This window comes from Salvia hispanica, chromosome 1, assembly GCF_023119035.1.
Source record: "Salvia hispanica cultivar TCC Black 2014 chromosome 1, UniMelb_Shisp_WGS_1.0, whole genome shotgun sequence".
In the NCBI taxonomy this organism is placed as follows: Eukaryota; Viridiplantae; Streptophyta; class Magnoliopsida; order Lamiales; family Lamiaceae; genus Salvia; species Salvia hispanica.
The window spans coordinates 21,012,665-21,036,655 of NC_062965.1; the positions used below are offsets into that span (position 1 = coordinate 21,012,665).

The 23,991-nt window shown below is 36.5% G+C and overlaps 3 protein-coding genes and 1 pseudogene across 3 annotated transcripts; 1 reads left to right on the top strand and 3 right to left on the bottom strand.

Annotated features, from left to right (window-relative positions):
* Positions 1–1,225: 1,225 nt before the first annotated feature.
* Positions 1,226–2,565, bottom strand: LOC125189733 (receptor-like protein 30). Its single transcript, XM_048086976.1, has 2 exons — positions 2,289–2,565; positions 1,226–1,561 (listed from the first exon to the last, which is right to left on the bottom strand). The coding sequence occupies exons 1-2, from the start codon at positions 2,403–2,405 to the stop codon at positions 1,226–1,228; spliced, it is 453 nt and encodes a 150-aa protein (XP_047942933.1). The 5' UTR covers positions 2,406–2,565.
* Positions 2,566–4,541: 1,976 nt separating this feature from the next.
* Positions 4,542–7,609, bottom strand: LOC125189739 (annotated as a pseudogene).
* A 2,594-nt stretch (positions 7,610–10,203) lies between these two features.
* Positions 10,204–12,402, bottom strand: LOC125189746 (receptor-like protein 30). The gene is made up of 2 exons (XM_048086988.1): positions 11,040–12,402; positions 10,204–10,508 (listed from the first exon to the last, which is right to left on the bottom strand). The coding sequence occupies exons 1-2, from the start codon at positions 12,400–12,402 to the stop codon at positions 10,204–10,206; spliced, it is 1,668 nt and encodes a 555-aa protein (XP_047942945.1).
* A 7,315-nt stretch (positions 12,403–19,717) lies between these two features.
* On the top strand, positions 19,718–23,606 carry LOC125201647 (mRNA-decapping enzyme subunit 2-like). The gene is made up of 2 exons (XM_048099847.1): positions 19,718–19,816; positions 23,309–23,606. The coding sequence occupies exons 1-2, from the start codon at positions 19,734–19,736 to the stop codon at positions 23,469–23,471; spliced, it is 246 nt and encodes an 81-aa protein (XP_047955804.1). The 5' UTR covers positions 19,718–19,733; the 3' UTR covers positions 23,472–23,606.
* Positions 23,607–23,991: the final 385 nt, after the last annotated feature.

Sequence of the window (23,991 nt, forward strand, 5' to 3'; positions counted from 1 at the left end):
CAACACACACACACTACACGCATAACACACACACACGGCACACACACACTCGGCACACACACACACACACACACACATGTTCCCATATCCCTTCTTATCCCTTTTCTCTCAATTAATATGCATGAAGGTTCAAGAACACCGATTAAACCGGTTGGAAGAAAAAGAAAAGAAGAGGTAGAAGAAGAACTACAAAATTCTCAAACGAAAATACCTTTTTAGAGAAAATCAATCGGTAGGAATAAAGTGGAGACTTGGTTCTTCAATATCCACGGATTAAACTTCGATTTCTTCTCAAAGATGAAGGATTTATGGAGTAAAGTGGAAGAAAATTGAGAGAGCACAAGGGGAGGGTTTTTTCGAAAATATGGGGGCTAGGGTTGGAGATTGGTTCTTATTTATAGAGTCCAATGAGATCTTTAGGTAATAAGAATAGAATATTTGGTGAGATCTTTTGCCTTGTAAATAAATAGAATAAAATAATAGGGTGAAGTAGGGAAGGAAAATTAACAAAAATAGGAGATGGCAATACCCCTATTTTTTGAAAATAAGGCTTTCCATAAAGCAGATTTTGTTTTGGTATTTTTCCATATAGAATAAGATATTATGGAGCAAAATAAAAATAAGGAAAATCCTCCATGGAATAAAGTAGTAGGCGATTTTTATGCCTATTTAAATAAGGCATGGATTTTTGAATATTAATTAGAATAAGGTAAGGTAAGATCTCTTGAAGTATGGAAAGATTTGGTAGAATAAATATATTCTAGGTATGGAAGGAAATCAAGTAAGGGATCAAATAAAATAAAATAAATTCCTTCCTTCCAACTATAGTGATTTTCGAAAATCACTAAGAAATAAGGAGCTCGATTTTTGTGTTCTAAATAAGGAAATAATTGGCTCTTAGAACTTAATTTAAATAAATATCCCAAGGATTAAATTAAATCCGGAAAAATAGAAATCCTCCTCACAAGGGGCTAGGGTTCGAAAATTTCAAGAATTAGGGTGACAAGTATTTATGGAAATTTTCTCTAACATCCTCACTCACCCTTAAACAATTAATTTGCCACATAATCAATAAATAAAACACATGCCACGTCATCAAATCAATAAGTTTGACTTTTCAAACTTTCAACATAGACTCATCTCCCGCACTTAAAGCATTCTCGACTTCACGTCATCAACAATAAATTCTAGGGCTCTAAGATTAGGGTTTTAAATTTCCGGGGCGTTACAGTACCTGTCTACTAAAACCAGCATCTGACAAATTCAAGTGTGTGAAATAGGTCAGATTGCCGATACCTTTTGGAATGGGAAGAGTCAAGTGGATGTCATTGTAGGAGAGGTTAAGCTTCTGCAAATATTTAAATTTGAAGAGACTCGGCGAATCCCCAATTCCACCAGAAATGGCCTCACCATCGAGTTGCAAACTAACGACGTAGCCAGACGCATCACATTCCACACCGTGCAACTTGCAGCACTCGCCACTTTCATTCCATCGCACCAGTTTTGCCGAAAGAGAAGAGTTGAAGATCAACTCATGCTTGAGCTGAAGCAATAGGATTTCCTGATGACGATAGCATTTGATATTATAAGAATGAGCAGTGAAAATGAAAGACGAAGTTAGCATACAAATGAAGAACAACAAGTTTGAAAGCATTGTGAAAGAGGATATTGATAATTCTTTTATTTGTGTAGAAATGAAGATATGTGCATGTGGGTTTAAATAGGGAAGGGTTTAAACATCTTAATTATTTCTTAGCTCAACCAGTTAAATTCTATAGATAAATGATATACTGCATAAAAAAATAAAGACAATATATATTTCTTAGCTCAACCGTTTAAGCTGCAGCTAGAAAGAGTCAAGGTGGCCAAGCTTGGAAAATTAGTGATTAAGTCATCAAGTGTTACCCCTGGAAGATAGTTCTGATCTAGTCGAAGAATAGAAAGGGAATGAAGTTTCCAAGAGGATTTAGAGAAAGGGGGATAAAGACCACAACTAACCAAGATCAAAGAGGTGAGGTTGGGTAAATGAGATGATATAATATGGCCCCAGTTTTTCCTTTCTTGCAAGGAAGTTATATCGGCACCATCAAGATAGAGCTCTCAAAGCTCTGTTAGATTTTGGAGAAGCATCTCCAAATTTGGGAGATCAAGGCTATGATCGCTGTGAAAGTCGCTGGACATATCAAGGTTAACCAATCTCGTCAAGGATGAAATTTCAGAAGGAACCAACCAATAAAAGTCAGCATTTGACAAATTCAAATGTGTCAAACAAGTCAGATTGCCAATACCTCTTGGAATGGGATGAGTGTAGTTGAAGTCATTGTAGGCAAGGTTAAGCTTCTGCAGATATTTAAATCTGAAGTGACTCGACGAATCCCCAATCCCACCAGAAATGGCCTCATCATTGAGCTGCAAACTCACGACGTAGCCAGAAGCATCACATTCCACACCATGCCACAAGCAACACTCAACACTTCCATTCCATCGCACCAGCTTTGTTGAAAGAGAAGAATTGAAGATCAGCTCATGCTTGAGTTGAAGCAACAAGATTTCCTGATGACGAAGGCATTTGTTGTTATATGAATGAGCAGTGAAAGTGCAGGACGAAGTTAGTATAAAAATGAGAAAAAAGAAGTTTGAAAGCATTGTGAAAGAGGATATTGATAATTCTTTTTGTTTTGTGTGTATACAAATGAAGATAAGTGAATATGGGTTTAAATAGACAACGCAGTTCACTTGGATATCTTTCTAAGATCAGAACTTGCAACACTAATAAATAAAGACAACCAAATGTAAATTCCACAATGACAGAAGTGGGTTACAACTTGCAATATTGAGTTGACTTGAGGTTCATATGTCCTAATCCAGGAATTTCCACAAACACGATTAAAACTTTTAAAACTTCATGATCATGACACAACTATGTTTCATAATTGTAATTTCCACAAACACGGTTATATACATTACAACAATTTTATTGTTACTTTCTCAAAATCTTTAGTTAAATTTATCACGCTTCCGCACTAGCTGCCTATCCCTACATTGCTTTATGAAATTGGAAAGACTTAGCAATTGATTTGAGGTCTTCCCTAGGTCAGTCATTTTGGAATAATGGATCTTGAAACATTAGTAGTCTTAATTGGAGAAAAATTTGCAATGTCTTAAAGGATGTCATGTGGTTTTCCATAATTTGAGATATTTTATTCATTTCATACTAATTTAATTACATTTTGGAGCATTGTTTCTCATATAGTTCAATTGTGAAATAAGATCAAATTCATACTCCTTCTATCTAATTAAATATGAAAAGTTTGCTTTTTCACATGTATTTTGAACAAATGATAATAAAGTGAAGAAAAAAAAAAGAATAATATAAAAGAGACTCTCCTTCAAACTTTGAATCTGAAATATGGTGTAAATAATGATCAACTATAAAAATTCCTTCGTACTACATACATAAGCCAGAAAAGGCCTCTCTTGATATATGAAGGCCTTTTTCCATTGTTTCCTTCTTTTACAATGTTGGGTTTTACTTACCTTATATGATAACTGTTTATTTTTCTTCGCGAACTATTTTTCCCTTGCTAGGGAGATCAACTTATTTTAAATCAATACTCCATAAACTACACTTTGTCTGACCGTTCTGCTTAAATGGCAGCACATTTAGAATGTTGTACATTAATTAATTTAGAGTGTTTATTGGAGAGAGATTGGGCCAATGCTATTTATGGTGACAAGTATAGATAAGAAGCCAAGTTTGACATTTCAAAGATAACTATGCAACAAAGGCTTCAAGACTTGACTTGAAAGACTAATATATAGCAGTTTTTCAATTTTATGAATAGAGATTACATAAATTTTATTTATGCTTAACAGGCTTTTGTTACTAATATTCAAATATTTACTACTTGAAAATTTTCCAGTTTATGTGATAATAACATGTTGTATTATCTAATTATCTTGTGTTTATAATTTATTATTACTATGTTTATATGTGTATTGCTTAGTGTGAGTTTCAAATTTCATCGTGAGTCATCCCCATAAAAAAGAAAAGTTAATAACTAGTATTGTTTGCTGAGAACTTCAACAAAGACTGGGCTACTTCTTGGGCCGGGCCGAGACATAAATTTAAGTACAACTGGATTGACCCAAATTTTCCCATTCGGCCCATTAACCTGACCTGATCCCACTTAACTTGATAAATTATGTGGTGGGCTAATGGGCTGGGTAGGCTTTTTTTTTTTTACAGAAATCATAATTTATTCTACTTATTCTGGCCCACAAAATGTATATTTGCGTTGCTGAAATTTAGCCTTATTCATCTTCATCCAACATTAGATGAAAAGGCGGCTCTTCTAATAACTACTACACTTCTCCCAGTTTCTCATTAGTGATGTTTATATTGACTCATAGTTGCACAAATTTTACAAGCTTTTGTTGAAAGCATATTTTTTGCATTTTCTTTGGAGAAATAGTTACTATATAACAGTAGTATTTATTGGGTTCAATACTATTTTCTTTCTTCATGATGAAAGTGCTACTTAGGAAATACTAATATGCATCAAAATCCTTAGCAAAATTTGCAGTGCCAACTCATACTAACATACTAACATATAGGGAACCACAAAGCTAAGCTAAATCCCTATTTATTTCACTCTCTCATATAAAACACAGTTATCATTTCCAACATTACTGCATCCTAACTCGATTACTTGCTGCTGCCGTTCTTCTCGCACGTCTTCTTCTCATGTCCCTGGCAATGAACATGCCTTCAACAACCTCTTCTATTTTGCCGAAATATTTCTCTCTGAAGCTTCGGCATAATAAAAGTAGCCACACGATGCTTCCTACTCCCACAACATATCCAACAGCAGCGGAGACATATTCCCACTCTATCTCTTTCTTCTCTTCCCTATTTTCATTATATCCCGATGGTGGCACATTAGTATTACTGCAGTTTATGTCGAGAGGGAAACCACATAGCCCCGAATTTCCTTCAAATGAGTCAGCAGGGAATGTTTGAATTTGCCGCCCTTTTGGGATCACTCCAACAAACTTATTGAAGGAGAGATTCAATTTTGAAAGGAATGTGAGCCCTCCAAGCTCCTCCGGGATCGGCCCTGCTAGTTGGTTCACCGAGAGGTCGAGTGATTCGAGATTCTGCAGTCCACCAAATGATTTTGGGATGCTTCCATTGAGGGCATTGTGTGAGAAGTTAAGATAATGAAGTGAGGTTAGATCACCAATCACATTTGGTAACTTCCCATAGAAACTATTGGAAGACAAATCAATAGTACTAAAATCTGCCCAAATCCTGGAAAGCTCCACCATTTGCCCTTTCACCATTAATGTCACGTCGGTGGAGTGATAACTGCTCTCTCTCAATTTTCCATTATTGGGTATTATCATTGACGTCCAACTAGAGAAATTGATTGATTCCAGAGTTCCACTAAAATGATTGGAAGATACATCTAGAATTTGGAGTAATGGCCAAGTGGTGTGACATCTTAAATCCCCATGGAAACTATTGGAGTGCAAAATAAGAACAAACAAATCCGATGAGAGCATGCACGGGAATGTGTCGTTCATCATGTTGTTCCCAACATTCACATGGACCAGTGATTTGCAACTCTCGAGCGACTTTGGGATCTTTCCTTCTAATGTATTATTGTTAAGATCCAAATATAATAGCCGACAATCCTTAGGAAAAATATCGGGAATGCTACCGTTGATTTTGTTTTGACTCAGGTCAAGAAACCAAGGATTTTTAAGCTGGAAAGGGGGTATGCTGCCACTGATGTTGTTACGACTCAGATCGATCCGCCTAATGTTATTAAGTAGGCAAGCGGGTATACTGCCACTGAATTTATTTCCAGACAAGTCAAGAGAATTGAGTTGTGTGGCATTGCAGAGGCAGGTTGGAATTGTTCCACTGAATTTATTTATAGACAAGTCAAGATTAAACAGTTGTGTGACATTACAGATGGAGGCTGGAATTGATCCACTTAAACTGTTATTAGCAACATACAAGTCAGAGAGTTGAGATTCAAGTGGAATGGGCAGATGCAGCTCGTCCCTAAGCTGGTTAGACTGCAAGTGTAGGATGACGAGAGAAGAAGGGATATAATAAGGCTTTTGCAGATTTGTTAGAAGATTAAAGGAAAGGTCCAAAAGCCAAAGTTTTGTTCCCCAAATCCAACTAGGTATTTCCCCCACAATCTGATTGTTTGCGAGATTTAATGTTTCTAGATCCGAATGTTTGATGAAATCAGGAAAACTGGACAGGTTACATGAATTTAGGTACAACCATTTTAACTTGAGACCTCCATACGAACTCGAGTTGACGTTGCCAGCATCTACTGACAACCTATTTCCGGATAAATCAAGCAATGTGAGATTGGGAAGGCTTCGAATGTTTCCCAGTTGAAAAGTGCAATTAAATTGGTTGTAACTAAGATCAAGTTCCAACAATGACGGGAGAGCAAAAAGAGAGCGGGGGATGTTCCCAAAGAATGAATTTTACTTAAAGTTAGATGAACGAGATTGGAAAGGCCTTCAAAGAATGTAGAAGGAAGAGAGCCTACGAAGGAGTTACGTGACAAATCAACATGAATCAGCTTGTTAGGTTAGCAAATGTGGAAGGAAGTGAGCCTGTCAAGGAGTTACGTGACAAATCAACATGAATCAGATTTGTTTGTTTAGCAAACAGTGTAGAAGGAAGTGAGCCTGTCAATAAGTTATATGCCAAATTCACATGAATCAGCTTGGTTAGGTTAGCAAAGTTGGATGGTATTGAACCCTTCAAACTGCACTCACTAAGAGTCAAGGTGGTCAGACTTGGAAAATTGGTGAACAAGTCATCAACTGCTACTGCTGAAAGATTGTTCCGATCTAGTCGAAGAATAGAAAGGGAATGAAGTTGCCAAAAGGATTTAGGCAAAGGAGCATGAAGACTACATTCAACCAAGCTCAAAGTGGTGAGGTTGGGTAAACGTGATGATATAATATGGCCCTGACTTTCCCTTTTATACAAGGAAGTCATATTGATCCCATCAAGACGGAGCTCTCTAAGCTCGGTTAGATTTTGGACAAGCATCTCCAAATTTGGGTGCTCGAGGCTAAGAGTATTATGAAAGTCGTCGGTGGATATATCGAGACTAGCCAATTTGGTTAACAATGAAATTTGAGAAGGAACCTGCCCAGCAAAACCAGCATATGACAAATTCAAATGTGTCAAACAAGTCAGATTGCCAATACCTCTTGGAATGGCATCATTGAAGTAATTGTAGGCAAGGTTAAGCTTATGCAGATATTTAAATCCGAATAGACTTGGAGAGTCATCAATTCCACCGGAAATACCCTCACCATCGAGCTGCAAACTAACGACGTAGCCAGAAGCATCACATTCCACACCGGGCCACTTGCAGCACGCATCACTTTCATTCCATCGCACAAGTTTTGTTGAATAATCGGAATCAAAGATCAACTCTTGCTTGAGTTGAAGCAATACGGTTTCCTGATGACGAAGGCATTTGTTGTTATAAGAATAGGCAGTGAAAATGAAGGATGAAATTAGGAAACAAATGAACAACAAGAAGTTTGAAAGCATTGTGAAAGAATATATTGATAATTGTTTTGTGTACAAATGATGATATATGAATGTGGGTTTAAATAGGAAATTGCAGTTTACTTGGATATGTTTTTAGGACCACCTCTAGGAAGACTTATAAATGTGGTACATACGCAATAAAGACAATCCATATTTTGCTAAATGACACGGAGTTGACTTGAGGTCCACCTTTATACCTAACTTTATACTTTATAGTTTATAATTAATATCAAAATCAAAATGAAAATGAAAATGAAAAGATACTATAATGTCTTTATTACCCCTTCTTCTACTCATGGGTTTCTCGTTTCAACTATAGTGGCTATTACTTTCTTCGGTCCCTATTAAATGTCTCATATTTGATCTATGTGGGTTTTAAGAAATTATTTGATTTTGTAAAAAAAAATTGATAGAAAAAGTTAGTGGAGTATGAGTCTTACTTTTATATACTAGTTTTATAATCCCTTCATCCCATAGAAATAGGTCATATTTCCTTTTACGTCCAGTTATGCGTTTCAACTACTTTATCTTCTTCTCTCTTACTTTACCAGTTACGCGTCAAAACTCGTGTCAACCCTAAAGGACCTATTTTTATGGGACGGGGGGAGTAATAAAATGTGAATGGTTGAGTTGTGGAATGTGAGATCCATTTACTAAAAGTAGTAAAAGTGAAATGAGACATTCATTGAGAACCGTCTAAATAATGAAATACTCCCTCCTTTACTTTATAGTTGAGTCATTTTTCCATTTCGAAAAGTTCCTTCATAGTTGAGTCATTTCCATATATAGTAATCTTTTTCTCTTTCTTACTTTACTTTCTCTTACTTTATTTTCTCTACTTTTTTCCAACTCTTACTTTTTTATCTATTTATTTACATACTCAACATCCTTTTTTTAAACTCCATGCCGAAAAATTTCATTTCAAATATGAGGAAACGGAGGAAGTATGAATATTTAATGACCAGAGAGAGTAATATCAATGAGTTCACACTCAACAAGTTGTGCATGCCATACTCACAACCAAATTCACAGCTCCCCATCTCCACTTATATTTTCTCCCTCTAATCTCTACTTCTTACTTTTGGTATATTATCCTGGTAGAGAATTTGTCATAGAGCTACTACCAATATTAGTAGAAAAAGTTATTTGTATAATAGCTTTGAAAATTCGGTGTTTTACATCGTTGTGCATAAGACCCTAACTTCATAATGAAATCCAAGAAAATTATGAGTCAAAATGCCAAATCAAAATTGAGAATATATAGTACATATCAAAATAAATATAAGCGTCCACCCTTATCTACAAGGACTAAGACTTTGAAACAATTGCGACATGTAACCATTTCACTTAATGATAGACTAACAAATTCAAAGTCTATGCGGTTGTACATTAATTGTAGCGTGTTGATTGAAGAGAGTATGGGCCACTGCTATATATGGTGATACAAGTACAGATAGAAGCCAAGTTTGACATTTCAAAGATAACTATTCATCAAAGACTTCAACACTTGAAAGACTATAGTCTTACTTTAAAGATTAAACATATTTTAAACTGTTTAATTAAACTACTTGTCAGTTTTTGTTTTCATTTTTTATACTATTTGTCAATTTTTTATTTTTGTGAATAGAGATTAAATAATTTTTATTTATGCTTTACAAGTTTTTTGTTATTAATATTCAAAAATTACAATTTGAAAATTTGCCATTTTATGTGATAATAATATATTGTACTCCCACTGTCCCTGAAATTTTATCACATTTTTCGATTTCCGTCCGTCTCCACAAAATTTATCACATTTCACTTTTTACCATTTTTGGTAATGGACTCACATTTCACTAATTTATTCTCACTCACATTTTATTATAAACTAATACTTTAAAAGTTGAATCAACATCCTATCAACTTTTTCAACTCACTTTTCATTTTTCTTTTTAAAATCCGTGTCCGGTCAAACTGTGACAATATTTAAGGGACGGAGGGAGTATTATCTTGTGCTTATAATTTATTAACCTTACAATGTTTATATATGTATTGCTTGTATTTTACATTTATTCATTTTTCAATTGTTTTAGAATATCAGAATGAAGTGTAGTACATGTGCATCTCTCTCTTGTTTTTTTCCACGATAAATTATATGGTGGTCAAATGGGCTGGGTTTGCCTTATTTTGGATTGGGCTGTTAGTCCAATTCCAAATTCAGGAGTTGGGCCTTACCCACATTTGTCAAAGGTGTAAATAAGAAAGCATTATTTATCTATATGAAAAATAAAGTCCGTCTTCTCAAAAAATGGCATAAAAAAGGTTAAATATACAAACCATCATTTAAACTTTTCATCCCAAATATTCATTTAAAATGGATAATGTCTACCTTTGTGTCACTAAGCTTTCTTACTTGTCCATAGCCTAATAGCAGAAAGACAATAAGAAATATGCAATACATATGAATGATTGGAAGTGTCATTCACAACCCACAAATTTTAAGATTAAAACATGCACACAATTAAACACATTGGGAGCCACATAAGCTAAGCTAAACCCCTTTTTATTTCACTTCTTACATAAAACATAGATAACATTACCAACACTAATGCCTCCTAACTCGATTCATTGCTGCTGCTGCCCTGTGGCAATCTTTCAGCACTTGGTACTACCATAGCCGTCCAACTGGAGAAGTAGATTGATTCCAGACTTTCACTAAAATGATTTGAAGATATATCCAGAATTCTGAGACCTGGCCAAATGCTGTGACATCTTAAATCCCCATGGAATCTATTGGAGTGCAAAACAAGAACATTCAAGGTCGACGATAGCATGCATGGGAACGTGTCGTTGATCATGTTGTTGCCAACATTCATGTACATCAACCCCTTGCAATGTTCAATGGACTTTGGGATCTTCCCTTCCAAAGAATTGTTGTTAAGATCAAAAAATTGTAGACCACAATGCAAAGGAAAACTATCTGGAATGGGGCCGCTGATGTTGTTTTAACGCAGATCGAGAAACCTAATGTTTTCAAATAGGCAAGGGGGTATGGAACCACTCAATTTATTTCTAAACACGTCAAGATAACTAAGGTGTCTAGCATTGCAGAGGGAGGTTGGAATTGATCCACTTAAACTATTATTATCAAGAATCAATGACGTGAGTCTAGATTCAAGTGGAATGTGCAGATTCAACTCGCCCCTAAACTGGTTAGAGTCCAAGTATAGGGTGCCAAGAGAAGGAGGAATATGGTAAGGCTTTTGAAAATTTGTCAAATGATTGAAGGAGAGATCCAAAAACAAAAGATTTGTTCTCCAAATCCAACTAGGTATCTCCCCCGAAAGACTATTGGATGTGAGACCCAACACTTGTAGATCCAAATCTTTGATGAAATCAGGAAAATGAGAGAAGTTACAAGAAGATAGGAGTAACACTTTTAATCGGAGACCTCCATATGAACTTGAATTGACATTGCCAATATCTACTAAGAAGGTAGATAGATCAAGGAATGTGAGATTGGGAAGGCTTCTCAAGTTGTCAAGTTGAAAAGTACCATTAAATTGGTTGGATCCAAGTTGAAGTCCCACCAATGAAGGGAGACCAAACAGAGAGCGGGGAACATAGCCCGAGAAAAAATTAAACCCCAAATGAAGATGAACAAGATTGCAAAGGCCTTCAAATATCGCAGGAGAAAGTGAGCATGTCAATAAGTTGGTTGACAAATCGACATGAATCAGCTTTGTTAGGTTAGCAAAGGTTGATGGGATATGACCCTTCAAAAAGTTATATGACAAATCAACATAAATCAGCTTTGTTAGGTTAGCAATGGTTGATGGGATAGAGCTCTTAAATAAGTTATATGACAAATCGACATGAGTCAGCTTGGTTAGGTTAGCAAAGGTGGATGGAATTGAACCCTTCAAACCGCAGCTAGAAAGAGTCAAGGTGGTCAGACTCGGAAAATTGGTGAACAAGTCAAGGAGTGATACTGCTGAAAGATCATTCTGATCTAGTTGAAGAATAGAAAGGGAATGAAGTTGCCAAAAGGATTTAGGAAAAGGGTCATGAAGACCACAACCAACCAAGCTCAAAGAGGTGAGGTTGGGTAAATATGATGATTTAATGCGGCTCCAGTTCTTCCTTTCATGAATGGAAGTGATAATGACCCAATCAAGATAGAGCTCTCTAAGCTCTGTATGATTTTGGAAAAGCATCTCCAAATTTGGCTTCTCAAGACTTAGAGCAACGGTGGGGATCTTGAGACTAGGCAACGTCGGTGGTATCTCCATATTTCGCTTCTCAGGACCTTGAGCACCGGTGGAGATATCAAGAGTAGCCAGTCTCGTCAAGGATAAAATTTCAGAAGGAATCTGCCCACCAAAACCAGCATGTGACAAATTCAAATGTGTCAAATAAGTCAGATTGCCAATACTTTTTGGAATGGGAATGAGAACGTGAGGGTAGTTCAAGTCTAGATAATTGAAGGCGAGGTTAAGCTTCTGCAGATATTTAATTTTGAAGAGACTCGACGACTCCCAAATTCCACCATAAATGGCCTCTCCATCGATCTGCAGACTAACGACGTGGCCAGAAGCATCACATTCCACACCGTGCCACTTGCAGCACTCGCCACTTTCATTCCATCGCGCCAGTTTTGTTGAAAGAGAGGAATCGAAGATCAACTCATGCTTGAGTTGAAGCAACAAGATTTCCTGATGACGAAGACATTTGTTATTGTAAGAATGAGTAGTGAAAATGAAGGATGAAATTAGTATACAAATGAACAACAGTAACAAGAAGTTTGAAAGCATTGTGAAAGAGGATATTGATAAATGATAAGTAATTCTTTTCTGCGAAAATGAAGGTATGTGCGTGAGGGTTTAAATAGACATCTTTTAAGACTACTATTTGAAAGAAATAATATGTTCTTTTTGTAGCTTAATCAGTTCTATTCTAAAGATGAATGATATTCTATATAAATAAACAAATAATCTATAGTTTATATATTTCACAAGTAGGCCTAACTGATATTGATTTGAAGAAAATGATAGAAGTGATATGTGGCTTTAATATCAAAGCTTCACTAACTAGCTTTGAACAGAAAAATAATTACTAATTATTAAAAAAAAAAAAAAAAAAAAAAAAAAAAAAAAAAAAAAAAAAACATTTACAATTCAGCCAAGCAATCTTACGTCTTGAATATGGCATTAGAACTTTGAATTGGTCATAATAGAATAGTTGTTATTGAGACAAAATTATCTTTCTGTATTATAATTTTCACAAACACATATAAATGAAAACAAAATTTTCTATAATCACCAATATGTACTACTCCATCCGTTCCCACATAGTTGAGACGAAACTTTTCGGCACGTAATTTAAGAAAGGAATGTTGAGTATGTTAAATAAATAGATAAAAAAGTACTCCCTCCGTTTCTTCATAGTTGAGGCAGAACTTTTCGGCACGAAGTTTTATGAATGAATGTTGGGTTTGTTAAATAAATAGATAAAAAAGTAAGAGAGAGGAAAAGGTAGAGGAAATAAATTATAAAGTGAATAAAGTAGAGAGAATAAAGTAAGAGAAAGTAAAGTAAGAAAGAGAAAAAAGTTACCATATATGGAAATGACAACTATGAAGAAACTTCCCGAAATAGAAAAATGACTCAACTATGAAGAAATGGAGGGAGTAAGAACGAGAAAAAGGTAAAGAGAATAAAGTAAAAAGTGAATAAAGTAGAGAGAATAAATTAAGAGAGAGTAAAGTAAGAATGGAAAAAAGTTACTATATATGGAAATGACTCAACTATGAGGGAACTTCCCGAAATGGAAAAATGACTCAACTATGAGGGAACGAAGGGACTTCAAGGGAGTATATTGTTACCCTAAAAGTATAGAAAATTCTTACTATATTTTATGAATAAGAAGTAGTTCAAATTAAAACTTCTTTATTGTAGTGAAAATCGTACTATAAAATATTGCACTGAACTTATATACTACTTATTTAGCAAATATCGTGAATTACTTCAGTGCAATTAATATTTAGAGATGGAAAGACTTAGCAATTGATTTGATGTATTCTGGGTCAGTCATTTTGGATCTTTGTTAAGTTGATGGACAAATTATTATATAAAGACAATATGATACTTTTCTATATGGAATCTTTTCTTGTCCTGCTTTTGAGAAATATCTTAATAGATTCCTTGTGGCATACGACGATCACGTATTTCATACTCAATTACATTATTTCCATTTTTTTCGTTATATAATAATTAATTTGTTATATAAGATCAATTATTGTATAGTTATTTTGGCCTAGCCATGTATATGAAATGTTGTTTTGCCCTAGTCAAAACAACATCGAAATTAGATAGAATTAGGGCAACTTTATACTTGATTTTTGGCCTAGCCATAAATTTAAGTTCGACAATATTTAGACAAGAGGATTGACCTCTATCCCTCCATTTGGGCCATGAACCTTACCCGATCCCTCTGAACTTGATAAATTATGTGGTCGTCTAATGGGCTAGGTATGTCTTATTTTGAACTGGGCTAGATCATGCTTTTGTTGGGCCAGGACCCACAATTGTCAAAGGTTTGAAAGCATTTTTTATCTTCTTGAGAAATAAAATTTATAAAGTCTTCTGGATAAAGTCTTCCGCTGCAGCTGCTGATGTAATTGGTGCACAAATAAGTATACTGATAATCAAAATTTATAGTGCCAACTCATTATGGAGGGTACCATAATTGAATGAAGTATTGCAAAATACAAACATGCACACAATTAAACAGAAATAATCAGTACATTCCAAAATTCATAACATTGTAAAACCCACAAACTTTAACATGCACACAATTAAACACAGATAACATTTCCATCACTAGTGCCTCCTGACTCGATTCCTTGCTGTTGCTGCTCTTCTTGCGCGCCTTCTTCTCATGTGTCTGGCAATGCACATGTCTTCAATAACCTCTTCTATTTTGCCAAAGTATTTCTCTCTAATGCTTCGACAGAATAAAAGCAGCCACACAATGCTTCCTACTCCCACAACATATCCAACTGCAGCACATACATATTCCCACTCCATCTCCTTCTTCTCTTTCCCATTTTCATCATATCCACCATTTTCATCATATCCCGGTGGTCAGGGACGGATGTAATGTTTTACCACAAGGAGCAAATGCCACATCTCAAAAAAAAATTTATATGCTATTTTATCATTAATTTGTAGTTTTTTTTGAAATATCCTTTCATATGCCCCTTCTTAAATTCTTAAAATATATTTATGTAGATTTTTGCCCCACCTATATCCTAAATCCTAAATCCACTTTAGTCTCTTCTATGAGGATGTAACACCCCGGAATTTAGAACCCTAATTTAGAGCCTTAGAATTAATTTTGATGGCGTGGAGTCGTAAATGCATTTATTGCATGTGATGCTATGGCCAAGTCGAGCCTAGGGTTTTTTTTGTTGAAAGTTTGAAAAGTCAAACTTATTTGATTTATATGATGTGGCATGTGATTTATTTATTGTGTGGTAAATTAATTGTTTATGGGTGAGTGAGAATATTAGAGAAAATTTCCATAAATACTTATCACCCAACTCCCATGAATTTCGAACCCTAGACCCCCTTTGAAGAGAAATTCCACTTCTTCCGGAATTGATTTAATCCTTGGGATATTTATCCAAATTAAATCCAAGAGCCAATTATTTCCTTTTAAAGAGAGAGAAAAATCGAGCCCTCCATTTTTATAGTGATTTTCGAAAATCACTATGTTGGGAAGAAATAATATTTTGCTTATTTTATTTATTCCTTGTTTGATTTCCTTCCATACCTAGAATTTAATTATTCTACCAAATCTTTCCATACTTCAAGAGATCTTGCCTTACTTTATTTTAGTTAATATTCCAAAAATCCATGCCTTATTTAAAAGGCATAGAAATCGCCCCTTACCTTGTCTCATGGAGGATTTTCCTTATTTTTATTTTGCTCCATGATATTTTATTCTATATGGAAAAATACCAAAACAAAATCATGGCTATTTGGAAAGCCTTATTTTCAAAAGTTATGGGGATTTGCCCTAGGATCTATCTTTGTTAATTCTTCTTCCCTACTTCACAATATTTATTTATTTAATTGTGGAGAATGAGATGTTACCAAATATTCTATTTATTTACCAAAGATTTTATTTGGACTCTATAAATAAGAGCCAAAACCCCAACCCTAGACCCCATATTTTCGGCCCCCCTCCATCCGATACACTCTGTCAATTTTCTTCTACTTTACTCCATTAATCCTTCATCCTTTGAGAAGAAATTGAAGTTTAATCCGAGGATTTGCGAAGAACCAAGTCTCTACTTTGTTTCTACTGATTGTTTTTCTCAAAAAAGGTATTTTTGTTTAAGAGTTAAGCTTGATCTTTTTCTACTTCTTCTTTTTCTTCTTCTAACCGATTAATCGGTCTTCTTGAACCCTCATGCATCTTAATCGAGTGAAAGTGGGATAAAAGGGATGTGCGAACATGTATGTATGTGTGTGTGGTGTGTGTGTGTATGCGACGTGTGTGTGTGTAGTGTTTGTATGGTGTGTGGTTGTTGGCTAAGTAATCTTGTGTGATAAATATGATCTTGATTAATTAGTAATGATAAGATAGATCGTTGGGAAGAGGGAAAAATAATGAGACATGCATGAATAAGGGTAGTGCTAAACCTAATTTGTGATATGTGCTTATGTGACTAAAAGGTGAAAACTTGATTGCGAAGCCGGATAACGGAAAAGCGAAACTACTTGATAACTGAGTAGTCAAGGTGGGCTTTACTCTAAAAACTCTCTTTTATTTTATCAAAATATTGTTCGGTGTTATAAGGGTGGTTTAACTGTTATGCCATGCCTATGTTTGTTTAAATGTGATTGTTGGATATGCTTATACGAATTCGGGTCTGAGTATGGGCCGCAAGCCCTACCAGGCTGTGTACACGATGGGATCGTGAGCCGTCCTTGCTAGTCGGCCGGTCTCGTGGGCGAAAAGTGTGGCCACACTTTCGTCGCACCATGGAATGTTATGATTGTTGGTTTGATGAGAAAATGGGATGTTAATTTGACTGGCCAGTCTATGAAAATCTATTTTGTGATACTCGTGATATTTCTTTTATAACTGCTTAAAACTCGAGTTCACTTGGTAAGGGTGGCATAACTTATAAAATGTTTTGGCAACGAGCTCACTGAGTATTTCAAAATACTCAGCCCTGCATGTGTTTTCCTTATGTGCAAGTTGAATGATGACGAGCGGTGGTGGGTGTTGAGTAGATTAATTAATTAATATGGATGTTTTTGAACTTCAAGCATAGTTGTGTCTTCATACATAGCTATTCTTTCTCTTGGTCGTTTTCCGCTGAGTTTTTGATACACTTTAGAATTTTCTTTGGAATATTTGCATCTTGCCTTCGGTTTGAGGCCTTAGTCTTTTTCTTTGACTTTGTCTTGGATACTATGTCGTACTCTTCAGATATTTTGATCGTGTTTATGATACCTTCCCTTTTCTTTTAAAATTCTAGGTTAAGTTATCACTTTAAATACCCTGGTGTTTCTTTCTAGTCTTCTGGTCAACACTCTTTAAATGGAACCCTAGCTTTTGTTTACTCGTTTTGGAATCCATTTGGGTAGCAGTCCACCGCATTTATTGTACCCTAGGAGGGCGGGCTGTTACAGAGGAGGTGACGAATGATCTGTATAAATATCCAATGAGAGAGTTAAGACCTGCCAAGTTTAAAAAGTTATATGTATAATAGCTTTAAAAATTCGGTATTTTATATTTATCGCTGTGCATAAGACCCTATCTTCATAATGAAATCCAAGAAAATTATGACTCAAATTGCCAAACTCAAAATTGAGAATGTTTAGTCCATATAAAAATAAATTTAAGCGTCCACCCTTGTCTACAACGACTAAGACTTTGAAACAATTGCGACATGTAACCATTTCACTTAAAGATAGACTAACAATATATACCTACTTCACTAAAACTTAAAAGTCTATGCAGTTGTACATTAATTATAGCGTGTTGATTGAAGTGAGTTTGGGCCAGTGCTATTTAAGGTGACAAGTATAGATAAGAAGCCAAGTTTGACATTTCAAAGATAACTATGCAACAAAGACTTCAAGAGTAGACTTGAAAGACTAATATATAGGCTTACTTTAGTTTAACAGTTTCTAACTTGATAAAGTGAGCTTGAGAGAAAATTCAGATGAAATGAAATTCCAAGAGTATATGTTTGGAACAACAAACCAAATGATCAAATCAACCCTTATGTTTATCCTAAGTTACAAGTAAGTTAACCCTTTGGATTCAATCTGTCACACAAGCATCACATTCCACACCGTGCCAGTTGTTTCATTCCATCGCATCAGCTTTGTCGAAAGAGAAGAATCGAAGATCAACTCATCCTTGAGTTGAAGCAACAAGATTTCCTGATGGCGAAAATGAAGGACGAAATTAGGAAACAAGTGAACCACAACAAGTTTGAAAGCATTGTGAAAGAAGAAATTGATAAATCATTTTTTTTTTTTACAAATGATCGTCGGCAAGGTTAAGCTTCTGCAGATATTTAACTAATGAAGATATGTGAATATGGATTTAAATAGACAATCGCAGTTTAGTTGGATACCTTTTTAAGACCCACCACTTTGAGCACTAATAAATGGCAATCCATATGTAAATTTCACAATAATAGAGGTGATGTATATGCTATTTTTAGCTAATACCTTGAACAACTTTGTAATACAGTGCAATCACTTTATAGAATTGGAAAGATTTTCAAGTCTAATTAGTTGGAGGAAAACTTTGCAAACCCCCCAAAACAAAATCTTAGATTGAACTGAGATAGTGCATTTGTATTTTTTTTTCATGTGGCGCTTATTTAATCGGTTTTGGTTGGAGAACAAGTGTATTGAACCCGCCTTTAGAGAAATTCATATATGGAAATTTGTCAAAAAATAGTAGAAACTCACGAGTCATGATGAATCATTGATAGCTCAAAAGGCATTTAATTAGCGAGCTCATTGCTCCAAAAGGTGTTTGATGAAACGCTTCAAAGAGATGATCTAGAGACTAGAGTGGCAGCAAATGTATGCTATGTTAGTTTAATTTGACAAAATGAAACGAATTTTGTTGACATGAATCACATGCACTATAAATAAATGGACTCACCATCGAGCTATAAAGTGATGGCACTCCAATCCAATCCGATCCAATCGAACTGCCACGAGTCCAATATCAATATTAGCTCAAGCTTCTCAGCCCAATCCAAAAGTTCAGGATTCTGTAGTTGGGCCCAGTGTCATATATAGCGATGTATTTTCTGATGGTCTGGCACAATTCTTGATCGGGCCAGGCCATAACCTTTAGGTGTGAGTCACACCGTGTGACAAGATTAAGGACAAGTCCATTGGCCCATATTCACCAATTCGGTCCGATCTCTCCTAACATGATAAATTATGTGATTGGGTTATGCTTTGTTAGTCACGATCCAAATTCTCTAGATGGGCCACACATTTGCCAATTATACGATATTAAATAAATTGTAAAATTCGACTCCCAGATTCTGATCCTAAACTCGTCAATGAAGCATAATTTAGTCGGTTAAATGTTTTGTAGGGCTCAAGTCATCACGATCAGAAGGTGGATCTTTTTTTATTAAAGTCCATCATCCGCAATTTTAAAATGTTAAAAAAAATATAACAATACGAATCATTATTTATAATCATTTTCCAGAAGAAAAAAGTCCCCAAAGTAAAACAAAATTAGGATAGATATTTGATTTTGTCTCACCGTTGTTAAATGAAAATTTACATACTCTACCTTTCAATTTTGGATTAAAATTTAAAAGTATCTCGATAATTTCATTTGGTAGGAGATATTGAAATACCATAATGGCAATGAAAGCTTTTATGATACATTTAGAATAACAATATTTTCCTCAAATACGCGATAGGATAAAATTGAATATTACTAAACAAAATAGAGAAAAAAAGATAAGAAAACAAGAAACTGTTAAACGACACCGTTTTGTGCAACTTGTATAATCCGTATGACGCCTCTCTCATAGAATACACACAGTGGTGAGTGTTTGAGGAGAGAAAGAAAAATGTCAGGCGGGCTCAATCGATCCTCGAGTGGTCCTACAAAGAACATCCTCCCTCCTCAGGAACTTCTCGACGATCTCTGCAGGTTTTTCCGCATTGATTCACTTCATCGTTTCTTTCAATTAGTTTCGATTTCTACTGATTCAGTTTTGTTGGGGAAAACTCGATAGGAAGAGTTGGTGTAGCTAGGGATTGTGATACGAGATATCTCTATGAATATTCCCTCTATCCTATTATTTAGTTAGTTATTGATTTAGCATATCTTTCCCTTTATTTTCCTATATATCTTTTAGGATCTTTATTTTCTTGCTCATTAAATTAGTCTAATCTTATAAATAGGAGTATTTGTATCCTTCTCATTCATTGAAGAAATACACTTACCTTTATCTTATTTTTACGCTTTATTTCAATTCGGTATTGATCTCGGTTTGATCGACGGGCAAAGCTCCCGCGACTACCTCATCTACCTTTTATCCCCCGACGATCGCCTCCGCGACGCCGGAATCTTGTTAAGAGAAATCATCTCTTAACAATTGGTGCTTCCATTTTCGATCTCATGGCTGAAGTCAATCTTCCTTCATGGTCGGAGATATCGCAAGCATTTGAAGGCTTGCAATTGAAATTGACTTCAACAGTAGCAACGTGGGAGAATATTCTCGCTAGGTTGGCCAGAATCGAGTCCCGATTGGTTGAACATGAGTGCAGGTAGCAGCAACGCTCCCTCCGTTGCAACCCGAACCTGATCCACCCGACCGACCCCAGCTGTACGCCAACCCACAACTGCAGCAGCCCTATGGTTCCCATGATTTTGGAACCACAGACCTCGTCGCACACGGCCACACGGTGGCTGCCGTTTTCAGTGCCTCTACCTACACTATTCCGGTGACTATGGCGCCACCGCGCACTTCGCTCACCGACCAGCAGACCCACCTCAATGAGTATACCCAGCCACACACCACCTGCAACAGAGTTGATTGGTACAATCGTCCAGCTCTCGTACATGGGCAACCAAATCATAACCCTAATTTTGGAGGGTTTCCGTCACATCAGTTTCAGCAACAACAGCACAACCCTATTTGTCAGCCATCGTGCTGGGACCCGCCGAAATACCAGTCACCACAGGGATATCCACCCGACGATCAGCATCCTTCTCACCAAACCTCCTGGTGGGAGCCGCCGGGAAATTGCTTGGGTTTCGCACAGTATGGACAGCAACACTATCATCCAGTCGACTACGGAAAGCCACCCATGCGCCGCCCTACCTGCTGGGACCCACCTCTTTATGGACAGCGACCCTATACCAACATGGAGTGTTTAAATGCACCGCCGACGCAGTACACAACCTCGACTTTTGGGCAGTCTCCCTACTCGTCAGACGCACTGTCGCAAAATCCTTCCGTTGGATATCACTCGGGGTTGCCTGAATACCAGTTCACACCGTCCCCGTACCAGCCCCCGAGCTTACCTACCTGTTGGGATCCGCCAGGACTAAGCGCACCGCAAGTATACACGGCATATGATCAACCGATCCCTGCTGACTGCCCGCTGCCTTGCACCACGGATTCCGGAGGCCTCTTGCGCCCCGATCTCCATCATGATCCATCTAGCAACTCGTTACCTGTTGCAGCTGTTGTCCCGCCCCCACCAGCCATGCTCTCCTCACCGTGCAGCCACGATATTAATGGAGAGGACGAGGCTTTGTTAGACGATGAAGAGAAGATGATCATTGATTTCACAACTTGGAAAATCACGTTTGGAGTGCAATTAGGAATTGAAGAATTCAATGAGGAGACAAAGAGAACGAAACAAATAAGAAAATTGATGGTTGAAAGCACTGGGACTCGAGGTGCCAGAAGTACTGAAGATGGAGGTCAGAGTTTAGGTGATACCAGTATGAACAGACTAGAGGATGGCTCGCAGGGAGCTCCAGCTATTTTGTCCGGGAAAGTAATTTTTGGGAAGAGTGGAATCGTCCAGTTTTTAATTGCAGGATTTGGTTCTTCTGGAGCGTTCGGATCCATCGTTGAATCTCTGGCAGAGAAACAGTGGCGAAAGAGAGCTGGTGTTGCTTACTGTCTCAGGTATATACCGAGCTTCATTAACGAACATTCTCCTCAGCATGCGTTTGATCCCGGAGGCACACCTCGCAAAGTTGTTGTTATCAACGCTAAATATTGCTTCTTGATTCCCACCTTGCGTCAAAGGATTCTTCCATTTGCTGCCGGGAGATATGCAACTGCCTTAGAAAGGAATCCTAATGAGAATGGATGCTATGTCGATTATCTTACCCACAGACAGTCGTCAACACTTGACGAAAGTCCAGATAGCTTTTTGGGTGGCGATGGGCTTGATTTGAGGGAGCAAGACCAAAGGATGCTTAATCCATCGTGTTTAGATGATCAAGCGGCTATTGTAAAGGTTGTGGCAAGGTCCGAAATTAAATGGATTGCCGATGTTGCTGCAGGAGGACTCGAGAATCTTAAGGTTGGTGAAAAATACCAGGATGTTATTGATGAAGAGGGGAGATGCTCGACTAGTCGGTGTGTGTTTGATCCAGGAGGGGATAACTCGTTAACGCTTTTGTTCGCGGCGCTCTTTACTGTGTCGTGGTTTCCACCTTGAGGACAAGGTGAATTTTAACCGTGGGGGAGTTGATACGAGATATCTCTATGAATATTCCCTCTATCCTATTATTTAGTTAGTTATTGATTTAGCATATCTTTCCCTTATTTTCCTATATATCTTTTAGGATCTTTATTTTCTTGCTCATTAAGTTAGTCTAATCTTATAAATAGGAGTATTTGTATCCTTCTCATTCATTGAAGAAATACACTTACCTTTATCTTATTTTTACGCTTTATTTCAATTCGGTATTGATCTTGGTTTGATCGACGGGCAAAGCTCCCGCGACTATCTCGTCTACCTTTTATCCCCCGACGATCGCCTCCGCGACGCCGGAATCTTGTTAAGAGAAATCATCTCTTAACAGATTGAGTATTAGAAGAGCTAACAGCAAGTTGCACAGCTGAATGCGGAATTGAACATTGTGTTAAAGTCAGTAAAAACTGCAATTTGCGTATTGGAAGATGAAGTGATGCTAGTTGTGGTTAGAGATTGAGGAATGGATTTTGTGATTTTTTTTAATAGGAGTTTTGTGAGTGAGATTTTGAAGGGTTATGTTGGACTATTTGATGAATTTAGGTGTTTTTAAGTGAAACTGTGTTGTTTCCTGTTATTTTGGTTGAGTGGAAAATTGAAGTCATTGAGATATTGTAGGGAAACTGTCGGTGTCTATTATTTACTGTTGAGATTATGTAGCTGTTGATTTAGATGAGGAGTATGAAACTATGATTCAAGAGGTAGTGACATACATTGAATCTTCTGTTTTTCCCCTCATCGTGTCGGTGACAATGCTAAACAATGAGGATTTGACTAATTAATTTGGGATGAAATATAAAAATGGTGGTGTCTAGAAAGAGATCACCGAGACCTATCAATTGGTCCTTTTTTTGATCTACGATAGTGAGCTTATATTATGATTTTTAGTTTCCTGACTGCTTTTGTGGTTGTTCTGCAGTCGGTTTGTTCTGAACGTTCCCAAGGAAGACCAGCAGTCTTTTGAGAGGATTTTGTTTCTAGTGGAGTACGCGCACTGGTTTTATGAAGATAACTCTGTTGAAAAGAACCCACCACTGAAGTCATTGACTTTGAAGGAATTTACTACCGTATGTATCCTTTAAGACTTACCTCAGTGTCTAATTCACTAATTCCTGGGTTTTGCTTATTTGTTCAAATGTTGAAGAGGGTCGAAATTTGTTTTGTTGTAGTGAGTTTTTCATACTCGTTGCTACCTGGTTGTCATTTGCTCATCAGCTTTTTATATGCATTCTTTTTTTTCTATGTAGGAGTAGGTGCTAATAGTTTTGACTCCATATATGTGTGCTTATCTAAAATCTAAATAAGCATGAAGAAACTTTAAGTCTCTTTGTCTAATATACAGTGTGCAGTTATCCTTAACCAATTCCAGTGTTTAACTATTGTGATGTTCTCAAACCATATGTACCTCATATAGATGACATATTTAAGGACTTCACATCCTATAAATTGTTGTCAGAATTTATCTATTTGGCATACCTTGTTAGGATTTATATGCTTAGTCAACCTGTTTAATTAAAAAGGGAAGCCTGTATATCTCAATTGATGGGTTTTTTTCACTAATGTGTTTATAGATGCTCTATAAAATTGTCTTGAGCCTTGAAG